General features: G+C 37.5%; 1 protein-coding gene across 2 annotated transcripts in view; it reads left to right on the top strand.

The window, feature by feature from the left end:
* Positions 1–26,734, top strand: part of LRRC7 (leucine rich repeat containing 7) — a 622,375-nt gene that overhangs the window by 258,342 nt on the left and 337,299 nt on the right. For both annotated transcript variants that reach the window (XM_061411605.1, XM_061411606.1), the window contains exon 4: positions 4,064–4,181. In XM_061411605.1, coding sequence (XP_061267589.1) covers positions 4,064–4,181 — 118 coding nt within the window. The remainder of the gene's footprint in view (positions 1–4,063; positions 4,182–26,734) is intronic.

Below are 26,734 nucleotides of genomic sequence, written 5' to 3'. Positions count from 1 at the left end.
GCCATAAGGGTGGTGTCATCTGCATATCTGAGGTTATTGATATTTCTCCCGGCAATCTTGATTCCAGCTTGTGCTTCTTCCAGTCCTGCGTTTCTCATGATGTACTCTGCATAGAAGTTAAATAAGCAGGGTGACAATATACAGCCTTGACGTACTCCTTTTCCTATTTATAACCAGTCTGTTGTTCCATGTCCAGTTCTAACTGTTGTTTCCTGACCTGCATACAAATTTCTCAAGAGGCAGATCAGGTGGTCTGGTATTCCCATCTTTTTCAGAATTTCCCACAGTTTATTGTGATCCACACAGATACTACAAACACATTATCCCTCTTTTGCCTTTATCTGGTTATCTTGTGCTGGCTCTTAGGTGATACACATTGTTTAATTACCTCTTCCAGATATACTTTAATGAGTCAACCTCATCACCATCGTCAATGTAAATTTGAGCAGACTTCTACAAGTGTGTTCTCATTACATCTGATATTTACCTTAGCATAGTCTTTTCACATTGTGTTTCATATCTAAATATTACACTGTAAGCTGATCTACTGAGCTCAATTGCTGTGTCTTATTCATTTTATGTCCCTTGCACTTAGCATATTGTTCAGTTTTGTGGCAGATATCAGTGAATGGTTTTCCATAAATTAATGAATAACACTTTTTAGAATGTGCATTTTTGGTCCCAAATATGTTTTATTTTCAACAGTTAGGCCTTTCTTTTTTGTATCAGCTCCCTTACAAACACCTAACAATTCCTGTTTGGAGTCAGTAATTTAAATTGCATAGTCTTCTCAAACCAGTTTCTGTCAGAGTTAAATTGCTTCCTTTAGTCCAAGAAAAAGAACACTTTAGTACTCAAATATTTTAAGACTCAAAACAATTTTTTTTAAATGGGAAGTATCATTAGTAAATTAAAGGCAGAATAACCATAATCATTAAGAGTTTTACTTTAATTAACTATTAATTATAATTGCTGTTTTATACTATATTGAAGAATTTATGATAATTCCTTACCTCATTTTCATTCAAAGTTTGAATATTTAAAGAATCTTTAAGATGCCTTCATTTCTTTGCCAACTTATAGACATCATGACTCATATTCAAGAGTTCACTGCTTTGTTTATTAAATTTAGACTCCATTGAGATTGTTTGTCTATCTGAAACTTCCAAACCAGTGAAGTACCACTTAAACTAGAATTTAGTGCTTTCCTCATTTTCACTTTACTTACCTAAGTATACTTTCAAATATATTTATTCAACATACAGTATGTGTAGGGCACTATGTCAGTCACTTTGTTATATACAAAGGTGAAATAAATTGACACCAAGATGAATCAGATGTGACTCCTGCCTTCAGAGACCTCATCATCTAGAAAAGTAAGGAATAGATTATTATGCAAATATATATATATATATTTCTGTATTAACATGTAAATATTAGTAAAGACTAACAGTTATCAAGCTCTTACTATGTGCCAAATGTAGTTTTACATTTTTACAAGTAATTCATTTTATCAAATCCAAGGTTATTGATTATAAGATACAGCATTACCATTATTATAGTACCATGAAGGGAAAAAACACTGCTTTAAAAATAAAACAATCTAGATTGGGAGATGAATCCCAAATATCAAAGATGTTAATACGTGAAAAAGTGCAAGACTTAAAATTGACGACAGGCATTAGAGGTAAAGAACCTGCCTGCCAATGCAGGAGACACAAGAGATGCACATTTGATCCCTGGATAAGGAAGATCACCTGGAGGAGGGCATTGCAACCAACTCCAGTATTTTTGCCTGGAGAATCCCATAGACAGAAGAGCCTGGCATGCTACGGTCCAAAGGGTCACAAAGAGTTGGGCATGACTGAAGTGACTTAGCACGCATGCACACACAAAGTAACTCATTTAATTCTCTCAACAATCTTTCAAGTAAGGTAATGTTATCCCCATTTTACAGATGAGGAAATTGATAGAGTTCAGAGATGTTAGGCAACTTTCCCAAGATCATACAGATAGTAGATAAGTGGGAATTGAATCCACATCAGCCTGATTCCAATGCCATGCTCTTAACCACTGTACCATAACTGTCTTGGATCTCTTAATGTACTAGTGTGTTCAGAAATTCCCAAACCTTTTCTTCCTGATGTGGCTTCATTTAAAATTGAAGAAGAATGTAGCCTCTATTAATTCTTGAGATAAGCTGAGAATTTAGTTGAGAAAATAAGACTTGAATTTACAGATTGAAAGAAAAAGAATGTTTTGATAATAATTTATCTGTATTTTGCATAAAATGGTTATAATATACTAAGGAGTAACTAATACAATTTACCAGTATCAACCAAGATCAATAGGGTTGATTTAAAAAAATATATATATATATATATATATATATATATATATATATATATATCTGCAGCTATAACTAACCACGTTGCATGTAGTGCAATGGTCTTAATAGAATGATAGACCCTGGAAAAAAATTTAAGTTAACTTTGGCCATGAGTGTAGACATTTTTTTTTTCCCTATATATTAAGGGAAAATTAGTAGTTAGTGGAAACTGTCCGTTGAAGTTCTCTTTTTTAGATTTTATAAAAGTAAGTAGCAATATTTCTATGGAGAATATTGAAATTCTAGCACTACATGAAATATTGCAAATGAGCTTTGTAAGGAGCCAAAAATGACAAACATATTTATCCCAAATAACAACTAACACAATATATTTTGTAAAAAAAAATCTGAGTTAAGAAATAATAACCATGTACTATATAAATTATGAATTATGTGTGAGAACAAGCAATAGTTAAATGTACTGTTTGCCAATTGTATAGGCATGGATACCAGAGACTTCATCTGTGGAAATTCAGTACAACAGAATTAGAAATGTTAAACAGAAGAGATCTCATTAAGATAATTCTTTCAGAAATGAGTAAGAAATTTCAGTCCCAGCTGTTCAAATCTTGAGTAGTCAAGGTGAGATGGACATAGCGAAAAAAAATCTAACTGCATTATTTCCAGAAACAGGATACTGGAAAAACCTACATAAAAAATTACCAGATCACTATTATTTCTTGGGTTTCCCTGGTGGCTCATATGATAAAGAATCTATGTGTAATGCAGGACACTCAGGTTAAGTCCCTGGGTAAGGAAGATCCCCTGAAGAAGCAACTGGCTACCCATTCCAGTATTCTTTCATGGGAAATCCCTGGCAGGTTACGGTCCATGGGGTTGCAGATTCAGACATGACTGAGTGACTAACTTGAAACCTGAGAACTAACAGGTGACTAACTTGGAACTAACTTATTAAAAATGATGATTTTTATCTTCATCCCAGACCCATCATATCAGTATTTCTTTGGGCAAAACCCAAGGAGCCACATTTTAACAAGCACCTCCACCCACCAGTGATTAAAACCATGTGGCATTTGAGAACCATTGCATTACCACTTGACTCGTCCCCATCTAGTACTTTTGGATTCGTGGCAGAAACGAACCAACTACTAGTGGTCATTTTTTTCATTAAATATCAGAGATTAAATGTTTCATTTGCTAGATATTTATGAAGCAGTGTGGGGTACACAAAAGAAATGTGAGTGCATATATTCAACTGTATTGCATTTCTTGCATGTCTGATAAACAGCTGTTTGACATGATTAAATAAAAGTAATTTGTGGTTGTGGTGAAAGAGAATTGAGGTAATCCTGGTAGCTGAGGGAATAAAAAGGAAGTGGCTACTTGAGAAATTATTTCAAAGAAAAAAAAATCGATTGGTTCACTGGCAAATTAAACATTAATGTTAAACCGAAGGGAGAAATATTGAATACTTTGAGTGGCGAATCTGGGTAGCAGAGAATAGGGAGGGACTAATATGGGGATGGAATGTGCAAAAATTCTGAAAAGAATCCAGACTATTCTGTGGAAGGGTGTGGAAGAAAGTGAGACTTTTGTACTGGTCCTTTTATTACCACATTGGTAAAGATGGTGAATTGAATGTTGCTTCTAAGTTTATATATAAGTGGATTTAACCAAATTAAGATCTCATCAATTATTATTTTCTTTTCACAGCAATTGTTCAACTGTCAAGCTCTAAAAAAGCTAAGTATTCCTGACAATGACCTTTCAAATCTGCCAACCACTATCGCTAGTTTAGTAAACCTTAAAGAACTCGACATCAGTAAAAATGGTAAGATCTTCAGTTCATCTATAAATAACTTGAATTTTTTTTCCTTTTTTTTTTTTTTTAAATTTTATTTTATTTTTAAACTTTACATAATTGTATTATTTTTGCCAAATATCAAAATGAATCCACCAACTTGAATTTTTAACTGAAAATTTGCTTTAAATGTTTTCTCTTAGAAAATGATATAACACCTTTTCCTTGTTTATGTTACAACTCTAACTTAATGTTTGTTGAAAAACTAAATCCTGAATTATAAAACTGAAGACAGAAAACTTCTCTCCCCTCATTTTACTAATGTCCTTGACTCACTCAGGCCTTATTTCCCCTTGCATTCAGATATGTGATTTAACCTCTCTGAGATTATTTTAGTGACGTTACATTGTATATTTTCCTCATTCTTTGAGGAAAAGTTTTTCCAACATGTTTCAGATATCACCGGCTCAATAGTGAGGTGTGAAGTTGCTCAGTCGTGTCCGACTCTTTGCGACCCCATGGGCTGTAGCCTACCAGGCTCCTCTGTCCATGGGATTTTCCAGGCAATAGTCCTAGAGTGGATTGCCATTTCCTTCTCCAGGGGATCTTCCCAACCCAGGGATCGAATGTGGGTCTCCCACATTGTAGACAGACGCTTTACTGTCTGAGCCACCCACTCAATAAGGCCTACCCATTCACCCTTTTTGGCACTCGGGCCTTAGAGAACATCTAATCTCCCTGTCTCTGCTCCTTTTTCTCCCATAGCAGTGACCATCTTCTCAATACATATAATTTACTTATTTTTTATGGTTTTGTCTCCCCTCTCTTGCCCCAAAATATAAACTACATATGTGACAGGAGGGATATTACTCTGTTTTAGTCACCAATGTATCTCGGATATTTAGAGCAATACCTGGTGAATAATAAGCACTCAGTAGTATTTGTTATAACTTTGGCCAAACATTATATCTGGTGATTTGGTTGATATTCGTGTTAATGATGTTTTCTTCTTAATGTTTTTGGGAGTCTCCTGTGTTCTCATATGTTCATTAAATCCTCATTTTCTTCCAAATGAACATGGCCCTCCATTTTATTAGAATAAAGCAAGGATCAGTCAAAAAAGGTTATGTCTAGGCATTATGAGGATATAAAGCAGGACTCCTCTGTCATTAAACTAGTTGGTTAAACTTTATGTGTGTATGTATGTATTGCTTTGTTAAGTTAAGGCATTATTATTGGGGCCAAAGAAATAGACATGAACAAAGCAGATCCTTGCCTTCATGAAACTTACATTCTAGAACATGCATTTGACATTAAATAAATAGTTAAAAGGAAAGATATACCCATTTGAAAGCAGAGTTCTAAAGAATAGCAAGGAGCAATAAGAAAGCCTTCCTTAGTAATGAATGCAAAGAAATAGAGGAAAACAATAGAATGGGAAAGACTAGAGATCTCTTCAAGAAAATTAGAGATGCCAAGGGAATATTTCATGCAAAGATGGGCACAATAAAGTTCAGAAATGGTATGGACCTAACAGATGCAGAAGGTATTAAGAAGAGGTGGCAAGAATACACAGAAGAACTGTACAAAAAAAGATCTTCATGATCCAGATAACCACAGTGGTGTGATAACCAACCTAGAGCCAGATATCCTGGAATACGAGGTCAAGTGGGCCTTAGGAAGCATCATGACGAACAAAGCTAGTGGAGGTGATGGAATTCCAGTTGAGCTATTTCAAATTCTAAAAGATGATGCTGTGAAAGTGCTGCACTCAATATGCCAGCAAATTTGGAAAACTCAGCTATGACCACAGGACTGGAAAAGTGCAGTTTTCATTCCAATCCCAAAGAAAGGCAATGCCACAGAATGCTCAAACTACTGCACAGTTGCACTCATCTCACACGCTAGTAAAGTATTACTCAAAATTCTCCAAGCCAGGCTTCAATATTGTGTGAACTGTGAACTTGCAGATGTTCAAGTTGGATTTAGAAAAGGCAGAGGAACCAGAGATCAAATTGCCAACATCCATTGTATCATAGAAAAAGCAAGGGAGTTCCAGAAAAACACCTTCTTCTGCTTTATTGACTATGCCAATGCCTTTGACTATGTGAATCACTACAAACTGTGGAAAATTCTGAAAGAGATGGGAATACCAGACCAGCTGACCTGCCTCCTGAGAAGTCTGTATGCAGGTCAGGAAGCAACAATTAGAACTGGACATGGAACAGTAGACTGTTCCAAATAGGGAAAGAGTATGTTAAGGCTGTATATTGTTTTACCCTGCTTATTTAACTTACAGGCAGAGTACATCATGAGAAATGCTGGTGTGGATGAAGCACAAGCTGGAATCAAGATTGCTTGGAGAAATATCAATAACCTCAGATATGCGGATGACACTGCTCTTATGGCAGAAAGCAAAGGACTAAAGAGCCTCTTGATGAAAGTGAAAGATGAAGTGAAAAAGCTGGCTTAAAACTCAACATTTGGAAAAGATCATGGCATCTGGTCCCATCACTTCATGGCAAATAGATGGTGAAACAATGGAAACAGTGGCAGATTTTATTTTTGGGGGGCTCCAAAATCACTGCAGATGGTGACTGCAGCCATGAAATTAAAAGACACTTGCTCCTTGGAAGAATAGTTATGACCAACCTAGACAACATATGAAAAAGCAGAGACATTACTTTGCCAACAAAGGTCCATTTAGTCAAAGTTATGGTTTTTCCAGTAATCATGTATGGATGTGAGAGTTGAACTATAAAGAAAGCTGAGTGCCAAAAAATTGATGCATTTGAAATGTGTTGTTGGAGAAGACTCTTGAGAGTCCCTTGGACTGCAAGCAGATCCAACCAGTCCATCCTAAAGGAAGTCAGTCCTGAATATTCATTGAAAGGACTGATGCTGAAGCTGAAACTCCAATACTTCGGCCACCTGATGCGAAGAGCTGACTCATTGGAAAATACCCTGATGCTGGGAAAGATTGAAGGCAATAGGAGAAGAGGATAACAGAGGATGAGATGATTGGATGGCATCACTGACTCAATGGGCATGAGTTTGAGTAAACTCCAGGCGTTGGTGATGGACACGGAGACCTGGTGTGCTGCAGTCCATGGGGTCGCAAAGAGTCAGACACGACTGAGCAACTAAACTGAACTGAACTGAAATAATTATCGGTGATTAAGTAAAAATTGAGTTAAAGATACATTGAAAGTGAAGGACATGCATATTAGTAAGACATAATCCAGTCTGTGTAGTTAGATAAAGTTACCCTAAGAAATAATAACTAAATCCAGCCATGACAGATAATAGTTGTTATTCAGTGGGTATAAAGTTTTATTTGTACTGGGTGAATAACTTCTAGAGATTCACCATCCTACATCGTGCCCATAGGTTAAATTACAGTATTGTGCACTTCAGAATAACTGGTGTTATCCCAATGTCCTTCTTGATTTGATTTTCTTAATAGTCTTTATGAGTAACCAACATAGTGTATTTTAACTTGTTTATGTATTATTATCTGTGCTGTCCTTAGTCACTCAGTTGTGTCTGATTCTTTGCCACCCCATGGACTATAGCCTGCTATGCTCCTTTGTCCATGGGGATTTTCCAAGCAAGAATACTGGAGTGGGTTGGTTGCCATGCCCTCCTCCATAGGATCTTCCAAAGCCAGGGTTTGAACCCAGTTTTCCCCCATGGCAGGTGGATTCTTTACTGTCTGAGCCACAGGGAAGCCCAAGAATACTGGAGTGCGTAGCCTATCCCTTCTCTAGCATATCTTCCCGACCAAGGAATTGAACCAGGGTCTCCTGCATTGCAGGTGGATTCTTTAGCAGTTGAGCTACCAGGGAAGCCCTATATATTTTTTAGATTCCCCTAACTAAAAAGTTCAGTGATGTTCTAACTTTTTATCATTGTTTTGGTCACTGATACATCTCTACTGGATAAAACAATGCATGGCACATTATAGGAGTTCAGTACAATTTATTTGATGAATTCATAAATGAATGGTCCTTCTGGACATGGAACACTTGTTGAAATATACCAGTTTAAGTAACTAACAGTCTTCAAGACTATGAGAGTCATAGAAAAGTTTACATTCTCACTGGGCAGAGAAGACTAACATAAAAATAATCAAGGAATATTGTAAAGCATTATATTGGGTTGGCCAAATTTTGTTTGGGTTTTTCTGTAAGATACTATGGAAAAATCTGGACCAATTTTTTGAGGAGACCAATACAATGAAGTGATTAATTATATGGCATGTGTGTGTGAGCTCCAGGTTTCCCACATGGCACTAGAGGTAAGGAACTAGTGATAAAGAACTTGTCTGCCAATTAGGTGACAAAAGAGACATGGGTTCAAACCTTGGGTGGGAAAGATCCCCTGGAAGAGTGCATGGTAACCCACTCCAGTATTCTTACTTGGAGAATCCCAGGAACAGAGGAGCCTGGTACAGTCCATAGGATCACAAAGAGTTAGACATGACTGAGGTGAAGTCGCTTCAGTTACGTACAGCTCTTTGCGACCCTATGGACTATAGCTCTGCCAAACTCCTCTGTCCTTGGGATTCTCCAGGCAAAAATACTGGAGTGGGTTTCCATACCTCCTTCAGGGTATCTTCCCAACCCAGAAATCCGGTCCACCTCTCCTGCACTGCAGGAAGATTCTTTACTGCTGAAGTCCACCCGGGAAGCCCTAACTATATGGCACAAATTACAATTGTAAATTCTTAGAGAATAAGATTAATGGAGACTGATTTATGATTAGGGTAAGATAAAGAATAATCTATATATAGATTTATCTATATAAGATAAAGAATATAGCTTGAGGAATTCCTTGAAGCACAGTAACATATGAATAAAGGAGAGCATTTCATTTGAAGGAAACAATGGAGTACAAATGGACACACATATTTCTATGCCAACTTGACTTACCACTTAGAGGGGTTTCAGGAAGACCGTCCTAAAAGGATCATTTGCCAACTTAGTGAACAGCAATTAGATTTAGGCCAATTGAAAGATGATGTGAGGTCTATCTTCATTCTTTTAAAAATAGACTTAGAGCCCACATATTTTTATGGATTGATATTTCTTTACTAACAATACTATTTATGTTTATATACATTCACACAGGAAATTCTATTTTCAAATTACAATTTCTGAGATATATTTTATAACCAAATGTAACAGTCCCTTGGTCTTCAGGCAGGTCAGGTTTGACTAGATAGTTCGAATAAATAAAAATCTATCTTATTCTTAAAGAGAATCAGAAGAAAATTCATCACCAAATACAGACATGAAACTTCTAAGAAATACGACATTTTTATGAGCACTGTAGTCATCTCCTAGCAGTTTTCTTGCGTCACAAAATTTTTGTTGCCAGGATGTAAACTGCAAGTTATAGTTCTGCTCAGAAATAAGTCTGTGAACATAATTAGAAGTCCTAGTAAGTAGAATTTAGGAACTTTTAGCTATGCTTATGATGGTTATATTGTGGAAATATTTATGCAAAAAACCAAGCAAAGCGTGGCAAATCATCCTGCAAGGTTAGTACCATACAAAAGTTTTGATGAGCATGATGATATACCAGCCATTGCTAGAAATGACACAAATGGTAAAAGATTTCAACACATTAATCCTTTCACAAAATTATACCTAAGAAGCTGTCATTGAATTTCGTGGCAGAGACCTAGACAGTTACTTAAGGAGCATAATGTATCCTTTGGGAATCTCTCAAGTGAAAAAAGAGCAGATAGAAGAAAATAAGTGCAGTGTCAGCATCACAGTTTGACAAGGTTGGAATTGTCCTGGTGGAAAAGAGTCAAGATATGAGAGAATATAATCAGTATTGGTATTGAGGGACTGAAAATGAATGTTTATTTTGAGCCAAGGACTCATTCAAGTGCTAGTCAATCTTGATAAATATTTGTCTTAATTGTGTTGGAATTTGATGAGTGACCCCTTATGAGGAAATTAATTCACTTGGAGATGGAGGTGAAATCTGATCTTGGTTGTCCCTGGGACTCCAATTTTTACTTTTTGGGTCTAATTCTTTCACCTGTTATCCAAATGCACTGTTTTTCTTTCCACAATTTAAAAATACTATTTTATATTAAAACCTTTAGATAATCAAACTGTTGTGCAGAGGAATGGATCTAGAAATTTTGTGTGAATAACTATCACTACCTCTTTAACCATACCTCCAACCAACCCATCTCCCTTCCATTGCATTCCCAGGTAATGCCAAACTGTCATTTTCAAGTGCATCAGGCTGGTTACTGTGACAAAAGAAATGATACTATTTCTCTCCCCAAAATATTCCTTCCTCTCACTGTTGTCCCCAGCAACCAGAGTCCTTTTCACCTTTAAAAAGGCATCTCTGATGTCATTTATTCTGAGAAACATTCCTGATATCCTGTAGATGAAGAGAATTAATTGCTCCTTTCTCTGTTATATGTTTATACATCTTAAGTGTTTTTGCTATGAACATATCTCACTTTGTAATTTGATTTCTGTTTATCCTTATGTATTGACTAGATTGTAAAACCCTTGAAATCAGGGAGTATCTCGTTCATTGCTCTATTTGGAATAACTAACCCAATACCCATAAATGGAAGGTGCTCTATAAATGTTTGGGAGATGAATAAACTTTATCCTTTAGCATTCTGCAAAATACATAACATGTATTTATATTATATTACATGAGGGACCCTACAAAGGATAGCATCCCCACCTATTATACTGGGATGTGTTAAATATTGCAACTCAGTGCTGAAAAATAGGAATGATACTGCAATAAATGCTGCTGCTGCTGCTAAGTCACTTCAGTCGTGTCCGACTCTGTGCGACCCCATAGACAGCAGCCCACCAGGCTCCCCCGTCCCTGGGATTCTCCAGGCAAGAACAATGGAGTGGGTTGCCATTTCCTTCTCCAATGCATAAAAGTGAAAAGTGTAAGTGAAGTCGCTCTGTCGTGTCCGACTCTAGCGACCCCATGGACTGCAGCCTACCAGGCTCCTCCGTGCATGGGATTTTCCAGGCAAGAGTACTGGAGTAGGTTGCCATTGCCTTCTCCGACAATAAATGATGAGAAAACCCTAAAATCAGCTCCAAACTGCCATATAGTAATATATTTGGTAGTCCTGTTCATAGGATAATGACTGCTTCACATTAAACTTTGACCTCTCCCTTGAGCTTCGGACTGGTTTAGCCAACTACAGGCTGGACATAGCTAAAATATGTTCCACAAACACCTCCAAACATAATGTGTTTAAAACCAAATTAAGCATCCACACCAGTCTGTTTTTCCTCCATTGTATCTAGCTCTGTTAATGTTAACTATTATCCACACAGACATGCAATGCAAAAATCCATCCTTTTATTAACTCCAGTATACATTGAATCACCAAATCCTGCCCATTACATCCCAGGGAAAGTGAAAGTCTCTCAGTCACGTCTGACTCTTTGTGACCTCATGGACTAGTCCATGGAATTCTCCAGGCCAAAATACTCAAGTGGGTAGCCTATCCCTTCTCCAGCGGATCTTCCCAACCCAGGAATCGAACTGGAGTCTCCTGCATTGCAGGGGGATTCTTTACCAACTGAGCTAACAGGGAAGCCCCACACAGGCATACAATGAGAAAATCCATCCTTTCCTTAACTCCAATATACATTAAATCACAAAATCCTGCCCATTTTACATCTTAAATGTATGTCCAATCTGTTTCTTTCTCACAATTCCCACTCTTATCATCTTAACTTAGTGGCTTGTCTGTTTCTAAGACCACTTGGTATAGTCTCTTAATTGCCCCCCTCCCCATTATCTTGATGAAGGTGAAAGAGGAGAGTGAAAAAACTGGCTTGAAACTCAGTATTCAAAAACTAAGATCATGGCTTCCAGTCCCATTGTTAGTTGCTCAGCCATATCCCACTCTTTGTGACCCCATGGACTGGGGCCCACTAGGCTCTTCTGTCCATGGGATTTCCCTGACAAGAATACTGGAATGGGTTGCCAATTCCTTCTCATGGGATCTTCCCGACCCAGGGGTCAAAGCTAGATCTTCCACATTGCAGGCATATTCTTTACCACCTGTGCCACGAAGGAAGCTTCGGTTCAGTTCAGTTCAGTTCAGCCACTCAGTGTGTCCAACTCTTTGCAACCCCATGAACTGCAGCTCACCAGGCCTCCCTGTCCATCACCAACTCCCAGAGCCTACCCAAACTCATGTCCATTGAGTTGGTGATGCCATCCAACCATCTCATCCTCTGTTGTCCCCTTCTCCTCCTGCCCTCAATCTTTCCCAGCACCAGGGTCTTTTCAAATGAGTCAGCTCTTCGCATCAGGTGGCCAAAGTATTGGAGTTTCAGCTTCAACATCAGTCCTTCCAATGAACACGCAGGACAGATCTCCTTTAGGAAGGACTGGTTGGATCTCCTTGCAGTCCAAGGGACTCTCAAGAGTCTTCTCCAGCACCACAGTTCAAAAGCATCAATTCTTTGGTGCTCAGCTTTCTTTATAGTCCAACTCTCACATCCATACATGATGACTGGAAAAACCATAGCTTTGACTATGTGGACCTTTGTTGGCAAAGTAATGTCTCTGCTTTTAAATGTGCTATCTGGGTTGGTCATAACTTTCCTTCCAAGGAGTAAGCGTCTTTTAATTTCATGGCTGCAATCACCATCTGCAGTGATTTTGAAGCCCCAAAAAATAAAGTCAGCCACTGTATCCACTGTTTTCCTATCTATTTACCATGAAGCGATGGGACCGGATGCCATGATCTTAGTTTTCTGAATGTTGAGCTTTAAGCCAACTTTTTCACTCTCCTCTTTCACTTTTATCTAGAGGCTCTTTAGTTCTTCCTCACTTTCTGCCATAAGGGTGGTGTCGTCTGCATATCTGAGGTTATTGATATTTCTCCCAGCAATCTTGATTCCAGCTTGTGCTTCTTCCAGCCCAATGTTTCTCATGATGTACTCTGCATATAAGTTAAATAAGCAGGGTGACAATATACAGCCTTGACGTACTCCTTTTCCTATTTGGAACCAGCCTGTTGTTCCATGTCCAGTTCTAACTGTTGCTTCCTGACCTGTATACAGGTCTTACTTCATGGCAAATAGAAGGGGGAAAAGAAGAAGGTGTGACAGATTTTATTTTCGTGGGCTCCAAAATCACTGTGGATGGTGACTGCAGTCATAAAATTAAAAGACACTTGCTCATTGGAAGAAAATCTATAACAAACCCAGACAGCATATTAAAAAGCAGAGACATCACTTTGCCAACAAAGGTCCATATAATCAAAACTAGGATTTTTCCAGTAGTCATGTATGGGTGTGAGAGTTGGACCATAAAGAAGACTGAGCATCAAAGAACTGATTCTTTTGAATTGTAGTGCTAGAGAAGACTCTTGAGAGTCCCTTCAACTGCAAGATCAAATCCTAAAGGGTTAAAATCAGTCAGTCCCAAAGGAAGTCAATGTTGAATTGAAAGGATTATTGCTGAAGCTGAACTTTTAGTACTTTGCCCACCTGATGCAAAGAGCCAGCTCATTGGAAAAGACCCTGATACTGTGTAAGACTGAAGGCAAAGGAGAAGGGGACAACAGAAGATGAGATGGTTAGGTAGCATCACTGACTCAGTAGACATGAATTTGAGCAAACTCCAGGAGATAGTGGAGAATAGCGGAGTTTTGCTTTCTGCAGTCCATGGGGTTGCAAAGAGTCAAACACAACTTAGCTACTGAACAAAAACCACCCCATTGTTGCTGCCAGCATCCCCATTAAGTAGCTGTTCTTCATTAAGTAGCTTCATCACTTTCTAAGTTGCAAATATGACTAGGTTACTCTCCTACTTAAGATGCTTCAGTTGATCTAGGATAGAGTGTAGGCTCCATAACAGCATTAAAGTGAAATGAAAGTGTCAATTCCTTAGTCGTGTCTGACTCTTTGTGACCCCATGGGATGTAGCCCACCCGGCTCCTCTGTCCATGGGATTCTCCAGGCAACAATACTGGAGTGCATTGCCATTCCCTTTTCCAGGGGATCTTCCTGACCCAGAGAACCCAGGTCTTCTGCATTGCAGGCGAATGCTTTACCATCTTAGCCACCAAGGAAGTCCAGCAGCATTAAAAGTCTCCACAATTGACCACCTACATTTACCATTCCATCTGCTCATCTCACCAAAGATGATTTGTATTTTTTTAACTTTATGGTTTAGATGTTGAAGAGTCACCTCAAATGTTTAATGCTGTTGTACTATCTCCGTGACTCTATCTGTATAATTTCCTCTGCCTGAATTACCTTTCATACCTCTTTTCACCTGGTTCAATCTTAGTTATCATTCAAAACTCATTTTATTATTAAAAGCTGTTGATAGTTATATTAAAATATTTATGTAGCTTTTAATTTTTTAATGATTAAATGCTTTAAGCATGAAAGAAATAGTATGGATAACAGTTTGCCCATCGTGAAAGTGTTACCATTTATTAAAAACATAACAATCCAGCTTTTTTAATGAATAAAATATTACTGAACCTTATAAATTCTCATCTCCTTCCTTTTTCCTTCCTCTGTGTTAATGTATTTAAAATTTCGATAAAGTGCTAACACATTGTGTATGTATTCTGCAAGTTTTCATTCTACGTTATGTTTCTGAAATTTGTCCTTAAGGATCAGTGTGAATCTAATTGTACCAGCAGAGTACAGAAGTCCCCACTACTCCATTTCCTTGCTAATACTTGTAGTTATTCATAATAATTTAAATGTTGGCCAATCAGATGGATATATAAGGATAGCTCAGTATTTTAATTTGTATTCCATTAATCACCACTGAGGTTGGCACTTTTTCATTTGTTTTTATTAGCAAGCATAGAGTATCTTTCTCTACAAGCTGACGTTTTTGGTCCATTTTTATTTTGGATCATTTGTCTGTTAGGTTTTAGGTGATTTGAAAGACTTATATACTGTGAACACTAATGCTTTGTTGGTTAAATGGGTTACAAATGTCATCTCCCAATTTGTGGTTTGTCTTTTCACTTTGGGGTGCCATTTGTCATAGAGAGTTGTCAATGGTAATGTACTAAAATTTACCATTGTTCTCTTTTGGGGCTGCATTTTTACAGTTAATCTAGGAAACTCTTTTGTATGCTAATATCATAAACTATTCGTCTATATTTTCTTCCAAAATTGTTAGTTTTTCTTTTCACATTTATGCCCTCAACTCATTTGCAGCTTACCTTTTGTACTATATATTATCAAAATCTATTTTTCCATATAAATAAATGATTATTCTACCACTTATTAAATAATCTCATTTTCTCACTAATTTATAGTTATAGTTATATCCCTTTTACATATAAAAGACATTATTTTTCCAAACTTTACTTTTTGCTCCATCAGCTTACTTGCCTATTCTTATACCAATATCACATCGTTCTAATCATTCTAACTTAATGTTAAGTTTTAATATTTAATAATATTCTTTTAAAAGTATTGTTATTAATAATAAATGTATTATTAAATACTCTTTATTTTTAAAATTAATTGATTTATTTTAATTGGAGGCTAATAACTTTACAATATTGTAGTGGTTTTTGCCAAACACTGACATGAATCAGCCACTGGCGCACATATGTTCCCCATCTAGAACCCCCTCCCACCCCCGTCCTCATCCCATCCCCCAGGGTCATCCCAGTGCACGAGCCCTGAGCACCCTGTCTCATGCATCAAACCTGGACTGGGGATCCACTTGACATATGATAATATACATGTTTCAACGCTACCCTCTGAAATCATCCCACCCTCACCTTCTCCCACAGAGTCCAAAAGACTGTTCTTTACATCTGTGTCTCTTTTGCTGTCTCGCATATAGGGTCATCGTTACCATATTTCTAAATTCCATGTATATGGGTTGCTGCTAAGTCACTTAAGTCGTGTCCGACTCTGTGCGACCCCATAGAGGGCAGCCCACCAGGCTCCCCCGTCCCCAGGATTCTCCAGGCAAGAACACTGGAGTGGGTTGCCATTTCCTTCTCCAATGCATGAAAGTGAAAAGTGAAAGTGAAGTCGCTCAGTCATGTCCGACTCTTAGCGACCCCATGGACTGCAGCCTACCAGGCTCCTCCGTCCATGGGATTCTCCAGGCAAGAGTACTGGAGTGGGGTGCCACTGCCTTCTCCATATATGGGTTAGTATACTGTATTTGGAGAAGGAAATGGCAACCCACTCCAGTGTTCTTGCCTGGAGAATCCCGGGGACGGGGAGCCTGGTGGGCTGCCATCTATGGGGTCGCACAGAGTTGGACACCACTGAAACGACTTGGCAGCAGCAGCATACTGTATTGGTGTTTTTCTTTCTGACTTACTTCACTCTATAATAGGCTCCAGTTTCATCCACCTCATTAGAACTGATTCAAATGCACTTTTTTAAATGGCTGAATAATATTCCATTGTGTATATGTACCACAGCTTTCTTATCCATTCATCTGCCAATGAACATCTAGGTTGCTTCCATATCCTGGCTATTGTACACAGTGCTGTGATGAATATTGAGGTACATGTGTCTCTTTCAATTCTGGTTTCCCCCAGTGTGTATGCCCAGCAGTGGGATTGCTGGGTCATATTGCAGTTCTATTTCCAGTTTTTTAAGGAATCTCCACACTGTTCTCCATAATGGCTGTACTAGTTTGCATTCCCACCAACAGTGTAAGAGGGTTTTAAAGTGTGTCTCACTGTTTTTGGTACTCAAGTCTTTATATAAATTTCAGGTTAACTTGTTGAGGTTCACAAACAATCTATTGGAATTTTTTAATTGTTTTGAATTTAAAAATTAATTTGAGATAACTGCCTATGTTCTCCTCTAAGAGTTTTATAGTTTCTGGTCTTATGTTTAGATCTTTAATCCATTTTGAGTTTATTTTTGTGTATGGTGTTAGAAAGTGTTCTAGTTTCATTCTTTTACAAGTGGTTGACCAGTTTTCCCAGCACCACTTGTTAAAGAGATTATCTATTCTCCATTGTATATTCTTGCCTCCTTTGTCAAAGATAAGGTGTCCATAGGTGGGTGGGTTTATCTCTGGGCTTTCTATTTTGTTCCATGGAGCTATATTTCTGTCTTTGTGCCAGTACCATACTGTCTTGATGACTGTGGCTTTATAGTAGAGCCTGAAGTCAGGTGGGAATGCAAACTAGTACAGCCACTATGGAGAACAATGCAAACTAGTACAGCCACTATGGAGAACAGTGTGGAGATTCCTTAAAAAACTGGAAATAGAACTGCCATACGACCCAGCAATCCCACTGCTGGGCATACACACCGAGGAAACCAGAATTGAAAGAGACACGTGTACCCCAATGTTCATCGCAGCACTGTTTATAATAGCCAGGACATGGAAGCAACCTAGATGTCCATCAGCAGATGAATGGATAAAAAAGCTGTGGTACATATACACAATGGAGTATTACTCAGCCATTAAAAAGAATACATTTGAATCAGTTCTAATGAGGTGGATGAAACTGGAGCCTATTATACAGAGTGAAGTGGGCCAGAAAGAACAACACCAATGCAGTATACTAGTGCATATATATGGAATTTAGAAAGATGGGAACGACAACCCTATACACAAGACAGCAAAAGAGACACAGATGTATAGAACAGTCTTTTGGACTCTGTGGGAGAGGGAGGGGGTGATGATTTGGGAGAATGGCATTAAAACATGTATAATATCATATAAGAAATGAATCGCCAGTCCAGGTTTGATGCAAGATACAGGATGCTTGGGACTGGTGCACTGGGATGACCCAGAGGGATGGTATGTGGAGGGAAGTGGGAGGGGGGTTCAGGATGGGGAACACGTGTATACCTGTGTGGATGCATGTTGATGTATGGCAAAACCAATACAATACTGTAAAGTAAAAAAAATATATACTAATTTGAGATAACTGATATCTTTATAACAGTAAGTATTATAGTCCATGAACATGATATTCACCTTTATTTAGATCTTATTTTCTCTTTCAATTAAGTTTTGTTATTTCTTTCAAGAAAGATCTGCACACTTTTCATTAGAGTTATCTCTAAGTAGCTGAGGTTGTTAGTTTTATAAACTGTATTCCTTTTATTTTATTTTTATTTTCTGGCTTCACTATGCAGCATGCAGGATCTTAATTCCCCAACCAGAGATCAAATCCATGTCCCCTGCGGTGGAAGCACAGAGTGCTAACCACTGGACCAGGGAACTCCTGTATTCCTTTTTAAAATTTTAAATGTTTCAATTGATGCTGTGTATAAACACATTGCTCATTTTGATATCTCAATCTTACATTCAGTCATGGTGCTGAATATATATAACCAGTAGACCCTTTTGAATTATTTGCATGTAAAATCATATCATCTGCATACAACAATTGTATTTTCCCTTCTATTCTTACACCTTTATATCTTCATGAGCTACCTTTTTATAAGATATAATTTTCTGAAAAATAATCTATTCCATCACCCAGATGTTAAATTTTATTGTAAAAGATTGTCCACAAGCTTCTTTAAGGTGTTTTAGAAATCTCTACCATATCTGTGGCTGTTTCTTTGTATTCTTAACGTTGTTTAATTATTCCATCTATCTTGTACATTTTTATCTTCCATACTGCCAGAGATTTTTCTACTTTAGTAATCTTTCTAGTAATACTCTTGACTTACTAGTCTCAATATTGTTTGGCTGGGTGGTTGTCTTTTTCTCTAATCATTAGTTTTTACTTTTCTACTTTATACTGCAGCTTTTTCATTATGCCCCTCTTTACTTTTTTAGTTTATGTATTGGTTTTTAGTATTCCAATATACATGCAACTTTTTTAGTCATATTATTTTTACTGAAGCATGTTGCAGATTACATACTCTGGATAATTTTTCTTTATTCATTAACTTTCACATAGTGGCCTAGGATATGGTCAATGTTTAAAATATGTTCATTGTGAGAAAAATGTATATTCTCAGATCATTGAGTATAGGGATCATCTAATAACACACTTTGTTCTTCACAGTATTGTAGGCTTTTCTAGGACAAATACAATATCTTAGTGTTTTCTATATGCCTGGACATTGAGAGCACCCAATGTTTAAAACATTTACCTACATGGAACATTGAACATACCTAATGAACTAGAATAAAATTAATTGGAAATGAGATTTTAACCTGTTGTGTTCAATAAAAATTCTATTCTTTTTTTTAAATAAAAATAAGTACTTTAACCTCTATATTCCTTGAGGAGAAAGAGAGAGAAATGTAAATAAATATTCATTCTGTGTGTAAATCACTCTTCCTCTCGAAGGAAATTCCCCAAAATTATATACAGCAATCCATGGGTAAATGTGTTGACTTCCCATGCCAATGGATCTTTTATCTTTTCTTCCTCAGATCTTAATCCAACAGTAAAATTAAAATCCTAGTCCTTCAGGGATAAATGCATTGTATGATAGTGTGGTGTTTGAATAGATAGTCTATGCCTGTTGGCAGAGCTGATACATGGTCATAATGGAGTAAATTGTTTTATATAATAAAGCAGGATAATGAATGATAAGGTTTCATTAGGCAGTGATTCAGTTTTAAGTCTGTTGATTTGTCATAGCTTCACAGAGACTGTGACACTCTAATTTAAGGATGTTAATGAAAATGATTTAATGTGAAAACTCTTCCTAATACTGCAGCAATTAAGTGATTTTTTTCTCATCCTCTCAAACTTATTTCTATACAAAAATGGGTTTGAACAGCATCATAGTGGGCAAAATCACTGTTGTTAGTTATAATGAAAGGCAATCAGAGTTGAAGGCATTATTATGTGTTTTACTGACTTGACAATTATTCCACCCCTTCCCCAAAAAATGCATGCAAAACTCTGAAGACAGCAATATCCTCAGTTTTCAGTGAAGAGGAAGAGTTTCTCTCAATCACACTAGGGAAAGAAAATATGAGGAACCAGTTAAAGGATGAAAATCTTTAAAATTTTGAGCCTATTAACAGAAGCATAGAGACTTTGGTTATACATATATATTCTCCAGGAAATCTATTTTGGAATGATTTACATGAGTTGGGGACAAAATATTACCATGCAGTTGTAAATTAACAGTAAATATGCTCTTTGATGTTTGACAAATCATTAGGTCATTTGTTTAGAGTAAAGCTTATTATTTTTTTCTCTTAAATACCTCACTTTCAACACTTGATGTGCTATTTATCTAAAAATCATTAGCACTTCCATCACTGTAGGACTACTTTCCTTTCTTTAGAATCTACTTCTGCCCAAGATTATAGTGTTTAAATAGAGGATTGACTCCTCTATTTCCATTAAAGAATATGATGGCAACAAAAGCCACATCTATTCTCCTGCCACCTTCTTAGCTGGACGCCAGGATTTTTGACTCTTTCTAATGTCTTTATTAGGAAATAAAGTCAACAAATAATTTTTCTGTGTGTTACCATGTAAGTACCAACATTTACTCCATGGGGGTAGAAATTCTAATCTGGTAATAGATCTAAATACTAGGGGAAAAGGAACTGGTTTCACCTCGTCATCCTTTTGAAGGTGGTGTTCACTTAGACCAATAAATTTTCCTGGAGTCAGCAAAGTCTTTTATGGGCTGATTGATTTACCTGGCTTCTGGCTTCTTTGTGTGTCTCTGTAATTCCTGGAAATTGTAAAATAACCAAATTGAACTGGTAATGGAACTTCGTGAGCATTCTCTCTACTAGGCCATACTCTCTCTCAGCTTCAGTATAAACTCCTTGAAAATAAAAGCTGCTGCACTTTACACTATTTCTAGATCCACAATAGCCACTATCAAACAGCAAGCATAATAAATGTTCAATAAAGTGGTTAATTGATAATGAAAGAAAAAAATCATTAGTCAAATATGAAGTAAGATTATTAAATAGGTTCATTTCACATAATGTGAGCTCAGTCACTCAGTCATGTTCAACTTTGCAACTCCGTGGCCTGTAGCCCGCTAGGCTCCTCTGTCTGTTGAACTCTCTAGGCAAGAATATCAGAGTGGGATGCCATTCCCTACTCCAAGGGATCTTCCCAACCTAGGATTGAACCCATGTCTCTTGCATCTTCTGCATTGGCAGGCCGATTCTTTATCCCTAGCACCACCTGGGAAGCCTATTTCATAAAACAGTGACTCCAGATGTTGTTGTTGAGGCAAAGAGAAGGTGGGCAGGGAGGGTAGGTGTCATTATAATTCACTTTGACTAAGATTCATTTCTCTGTGAAAGAACTCATTGTTGGTCAAGGTCATAAAGGATTCTCAAAATTTTCTCTAGACAGACATGTCCTGAAGGCAGAATCAGTTGCACAACTGTCTCAAAGTGTTGATTATTTTACCTGATTTAGCTTTTCTCTTTTTAGTGCCACTAAAATAGGTTGAGTCTTGCAGGAGACTGTCCTCTTGCTTGGGTTCCTACTGAGTTCTTCAGTTCAGTTCAGTTCAGTCACTCAGTGTGTCCAACTCTTTGTGACCCCATGAATTGCAGCATGCCAGGCCTCCCTGTCCATCACCAACTCCTGGAGTTCACTCAAACTCACGTCCATCGAGTCGGTGATGCCATCCAGCCATCTCATCCTCTGTCGTCCCCTTCTCCTCCTGCCGCCAATCCCTCCCAGCGTCATAGTCTTTTCCACTGAGTTTTTAGCTCCCGTCATTTGAAGGATAGTAAGTAAAGCAATTCATTCCAGTCAGTTTATTCTCTCTCTATCTCTCTTTCTCTTTAAGCTATAACCAACCTGCCCAGTTTTTCCCAAATTTATGAACCTAATTGCTGGATGCTTTTACTTTCTCCCATACAATATGTTGTGTCTCTGAAATCTAATTCTAGTACGTACTTCCAGTCTTAATAAAGTATTGCCTCATTTACTGGATATCCTTCGGGAATGTGGGTTTATACACAAAATTATTTTCCCACAAATATGTACAATTTATCCCTTTATATGTCAAATTTATAAATCTTACGTGAATCATGCTGAATGGAAAATATTCCCCAAATACTTCCTATTATGTTATTTTTTTTATGTGACCGTAACGAATGCACTTTAACCTTTCCAAATTGACTTGAGTTCATTATGGTTTGTGTCTTGAATTTCTTTTTTTTTTAGTATTTGTGGCTGCTTGCTTCTAGACAAAATAATAATATTAGACTTTAAGAGTTCTGGTGCTGGAACTTCCCTGGCAATCAAGTAGTTAAGACTTCACCTTCCAGGGTAGGGGGTGAGGGTTTGATCCCTGTTAGGGGAGCTAAGATCCTCCATTCCTCGTGGCCAAAAAAAACCCAAACATAATGCAGAAGCAATATTCTAACAAATTCAATAAAGACTTTAAAAATGATCCACATCAAATAATCTTTTTAATAAAGAGTTCTAGTGTCAATGTACTTTTCCCCATCACTACCTTTTCTATCAGACCATGTTATCACATTTTCAGACTGACATTCTCCCTATTTTGAATAGCCTTTTCCTATTTGTTCCTTCTAATAGCTATTGGTTGGATTATATATTAAAAGGACAAATTCTGAACTAAGCTTATAGCACTTGTAGTATATTAAATTCAGAACTAAAGGAAATGACAACCCACTCCAGTATTCTTGCCTGGAAAATCCCATGGACAGAGGAGCCTGGCAGGCTACAGCCAATGGGTCACAAAAGAATCAGACATGACTGAGAAGTTAAACAAAAACAAAACAGAAAACTTTATGACCTGAGCAATGTGCTCAAAGTTCCAGAAAGTTGATACTATTAATGCTGATTGAAATTTGATTTAAGATAATCATAGAACAAATGAAGTTTGCAATGCCCCTGTATGAACACCACATGGTAAATCCTGAGTGTGCATTAAACTCAGAGTTCCAGGAAGTTGGGGTTGTTTGTATTTGACCTGGAAAATATGTATGGAACAAATCCAATATATTGTGCTCTGTTATAAATGTTGCATTTTCAGTTTTGAGTAACTAAAATTTATAACCCCAAATAGTTTAAATCCTGGATTTGATGGAGTTAGCTTAATAAACATAAAATGTGATAGTGTTTGGAATAAACTTGGCCTGGTTTCAAATACCAGCTAGCCTCAGAGCCTCAATTTCTTCATTAGTTAAGTAGCAATAATAAATCATTTTATAAAATTGTTGTGAAGATGAAATAAAGCAAATGCTTATAATGTTTCATCAATAAATTTCATTCTTTCTGATCCTAAATCTAATCCAATGTATTATATATCCAAAAACCTCCCCACTTTCTCAAAACTTAAAAAAAGAAATATAAAAATTCCTATCACATTTAAAATATCAGGTCAAAATTTTAAAGTGTTGTAAATATATATCCCTCTTATTTATATAGCATTAAGGTTTTAATCATTTTTTAGCCTGTGGTATTTGCATCATGGAGTAGATCATTTGAGCTGATGATACCTCTGAAATTCAGAGAACTCAGAAACATTTCAAAATGCACTATCCATAACTATTATCATGCATTCAGATTTATATAAAAATTTAAGTAATAAACATAAACTTTAATGCATTTGAGAGAACATGGAAGCATTCCAAATTTGGTATTTGTAGGAAGTCCTTTTTATAATTTTGTATGGAAAAGTTACCTTTTTCATTTAGAAAAAGTAATTTGAATCTAAAGCATCTATACTTAAGAGCCTGTGTTTCTTTCCATGTTTGTAAAGTGTTTTGCTTCATTGTTCAGGATATTGATACAAAAATATAATTAGAGCCAATTTAACAGACACTTCCTGAGTTTCTGTTGTTTTCCTAGGTCTGATCTAGGTATTGTCGGGAATATCAAATGGAATGCCACTGATTCCATCCTCCTATCTTACCAGAACACTCCCTCTTATAGCACTCCAACTTGCTTTGACCCCATCAAACCCACCAGTCTATAAGTACCACCATTTTTTCATGAATTCTGTCAACCTCGATGTTTGCTCTGCCCTTTTTGCATGAGCTGAATTTTATGGCCAGTCATCAGATTACCCCCTTTACATCTTTGCGTCTCTCTCATTTATCTACATACGCTCAGTAAAATTACAAGCGTGACTGAATCTAACTGTCTACCTATGGCTGAAGGGATCTGAAAAAAAAAAAAAAAACCACTTTGTCACACTGACTGATATGACTTAAAATTCATGATTGCTATTCTGAAGTATAGCCTTAATGCTTCCCAGTAATTATGCTGTACATCCTTTATCTATTGACTCTCCTTCTCTTCTGGTGACTGTTTCACATGTTCTCTTCTGTCTTCAAACCTCTCACACCTTCCCTCTCATGTTCATGGTTATTTGTCCTACTCCTCTGAGAAAATTAAAGCTTTCAACTGTCAGCATCCTGTCTTTTCTACCAGCATCTGCATTCATATTCTCTCATTTCTCCCTGTTAGTACAGATGAGCTACTGTCTCTCTTTAAACCTTTGTCCCCACTGGATAATCATCCTCTCTTGCCTACCCATGGATATCACTGGAGCACTTCTCAGTCTCTACCACATGATCAAGATTTTCCTCTCTACTTGTTCATTCTAATCAGTTTCAACATATGATATATTTTTTTCTATACTAAAGAATACTTCTTAGATCTTCTTCCCTTAATAGTCTCTTACCTCCTTGTAGCAAAAGTTCTAGATGTCTAGTTGTTTATATCCTCTACCTACAATTCCTTTCCTCTCATCCTCTCTTAAACCCACCCCAGTCTTTAAATCCTCTACTCCAAAGTAATTTCAGTTGAGGTTATACAGATATCCTCACTACTGAAGTCAAAGGCAATTTTAGGGCATTGCTTTACTTGACACCTTGCTTGAATCTGCCTGCAATGTAGGAGACCTGGGTTCATTCCCTGGGTGGACAGGATCCCCAAGAGAAGGAACAGCAACCCACTCAGTAGTCTTACCTGAAGAATTCCATTGACAGAGTAGCCTGGCAGGCTACCATCCACAGAGGTCACAAAGAGTTGGACACAACTGAGCAACTAACACACACACTTTACTTGACAAAGTAACATCATTTGAAACAGTTGAACACTTCTTCCTGCTTATATATTTTCTTCATTTGACTTCTAGGATTCAATACTCTTATTTTTCCTCTCATCTCACTGATTTCTCTTGTTCAGTCTCTTATGTTGATTCTTCTCCTCATCTTCATTTTGGAGTACTTCATGGTTCAGTCCATGGCCCTTTTTGGTTCATTATCTACATTTACACCATTGGTGCTCACATTTTTTCTCATGGTTTAAATACTGTCTAAATGATAATGAATCCTACATTTTGAAATGCACAGTCTAGACCTCTATCCTAAAACTGTCTGATGTTTTCTCTTTTACCTCCACCATAGTTTGGCCCAGGTAAATAGCAGGGAGGGAACACAGCTCAACCTGTTGACAGAAAATTGGATTAAAGATTTGCTGAACATGGCTTACTCCTTGGAAGAAAAGTTATGACCAAACTAGACAGCATATTAAAAAGCAGAGACATTACCAACAAAGGTCCATCTAGTCAAGGCTATAGTTTTTCCAGTAGTCATGTATGGATGTGAGATTTGGACTATAAAGAAAGCTGAGCACCAAAGAATTGATGCTTTTGAACTGTGGTGTTGGAGAAGACTCTTGAGAGTCCCTTGGACTGCAAGAGGATCCAGGCAGTCCATCCTAAAGGAAGTCAGCCTTGAATATTCACTGGAAGGACTGATGCTGAAGCTGAAACTCCAATATATTGGCCACTTGATGTGAAGAACAGACTCATCTGAACAGACCCTGATTCTGGGAAAGATTGAAGGCAGGAGGAGAAGGGGATGACATAGGATGAGATGGATGGATGGCATCAGTGTCTCAGTGGACATGAGTTTGAGTAAACTCCGGATGCTGGTGATGGACAGGGAGGCCTGGCGTGCTGCAGTCCATGGGGTCACAGGGAGTTGGACTTGACCCAGTTTTCCCCTCAGTCAGTCTCTCCCATCAGGAAGTTTCCATAAGCTTCTTATCCTTCTCCATAAGACGGCAGAGGGACTGAAAACCACAATAACAGAAGACTAACCAATCTGATCACATGGACCACACCCTTGTCTAACTTGGTGAAACTATGAGCCACGCAGTGTAGGGCCACCCAAGATGTCTGGGTTATGGTGAAGAGTTCTTACAGAATGTGGTCCACTGGAGAAGGGAATGGCAAACCATTTCAGTATTCTTGCCTTGAGAACCCCATGAACAGTATGAAAAGGCAAAAAGATAGGACACTGAAAGATGAACTCCTCAGGTCGGTAGGTGCCCAATATGCTACTGGAGAAGAGTGGAGAAATAACTCCAGAAAGAATAAAGAGATGGAGCCAAAGCAAAAAAAAACACCCAGTTGTGGATGTGACTGGTAATGGAAGCAAGGTCTGATGCTGTAAAGAGGAATATTGCATAGGAACCTGAACTGTTAGGTGCATGAATCAAGGCAAGTTGGAAGTGGTCAAACAAGAGATGGCAAGAGTGAATGTCAACATTTTAGGAATCAGTGAACTAAAATGGACTGGAATGGGTGAATTTAACTCATGACCATTATATCTACTAGTGTGGG

This window comes from Bos javanicus, chromosome 3 (genome assembly GCF_032452875.1).
Source record: "Bos javanicus breed banteng chromosome 3, ARS-OSU_banteng_1.0, whole genome shotgun sequence".
In the NCBI taxonomy this organism is placed as follows: Eukaryota; Metazoa; Chordata; class Mammalia; order Artiodactyla; family Bovidae; genus Bos; species Bos javanicus.
The sequence above is the reverse complement of the archived record's forward strand: the minus strand, read 5'-3'. Positions and strand labels throughout refer to the sequence as shown.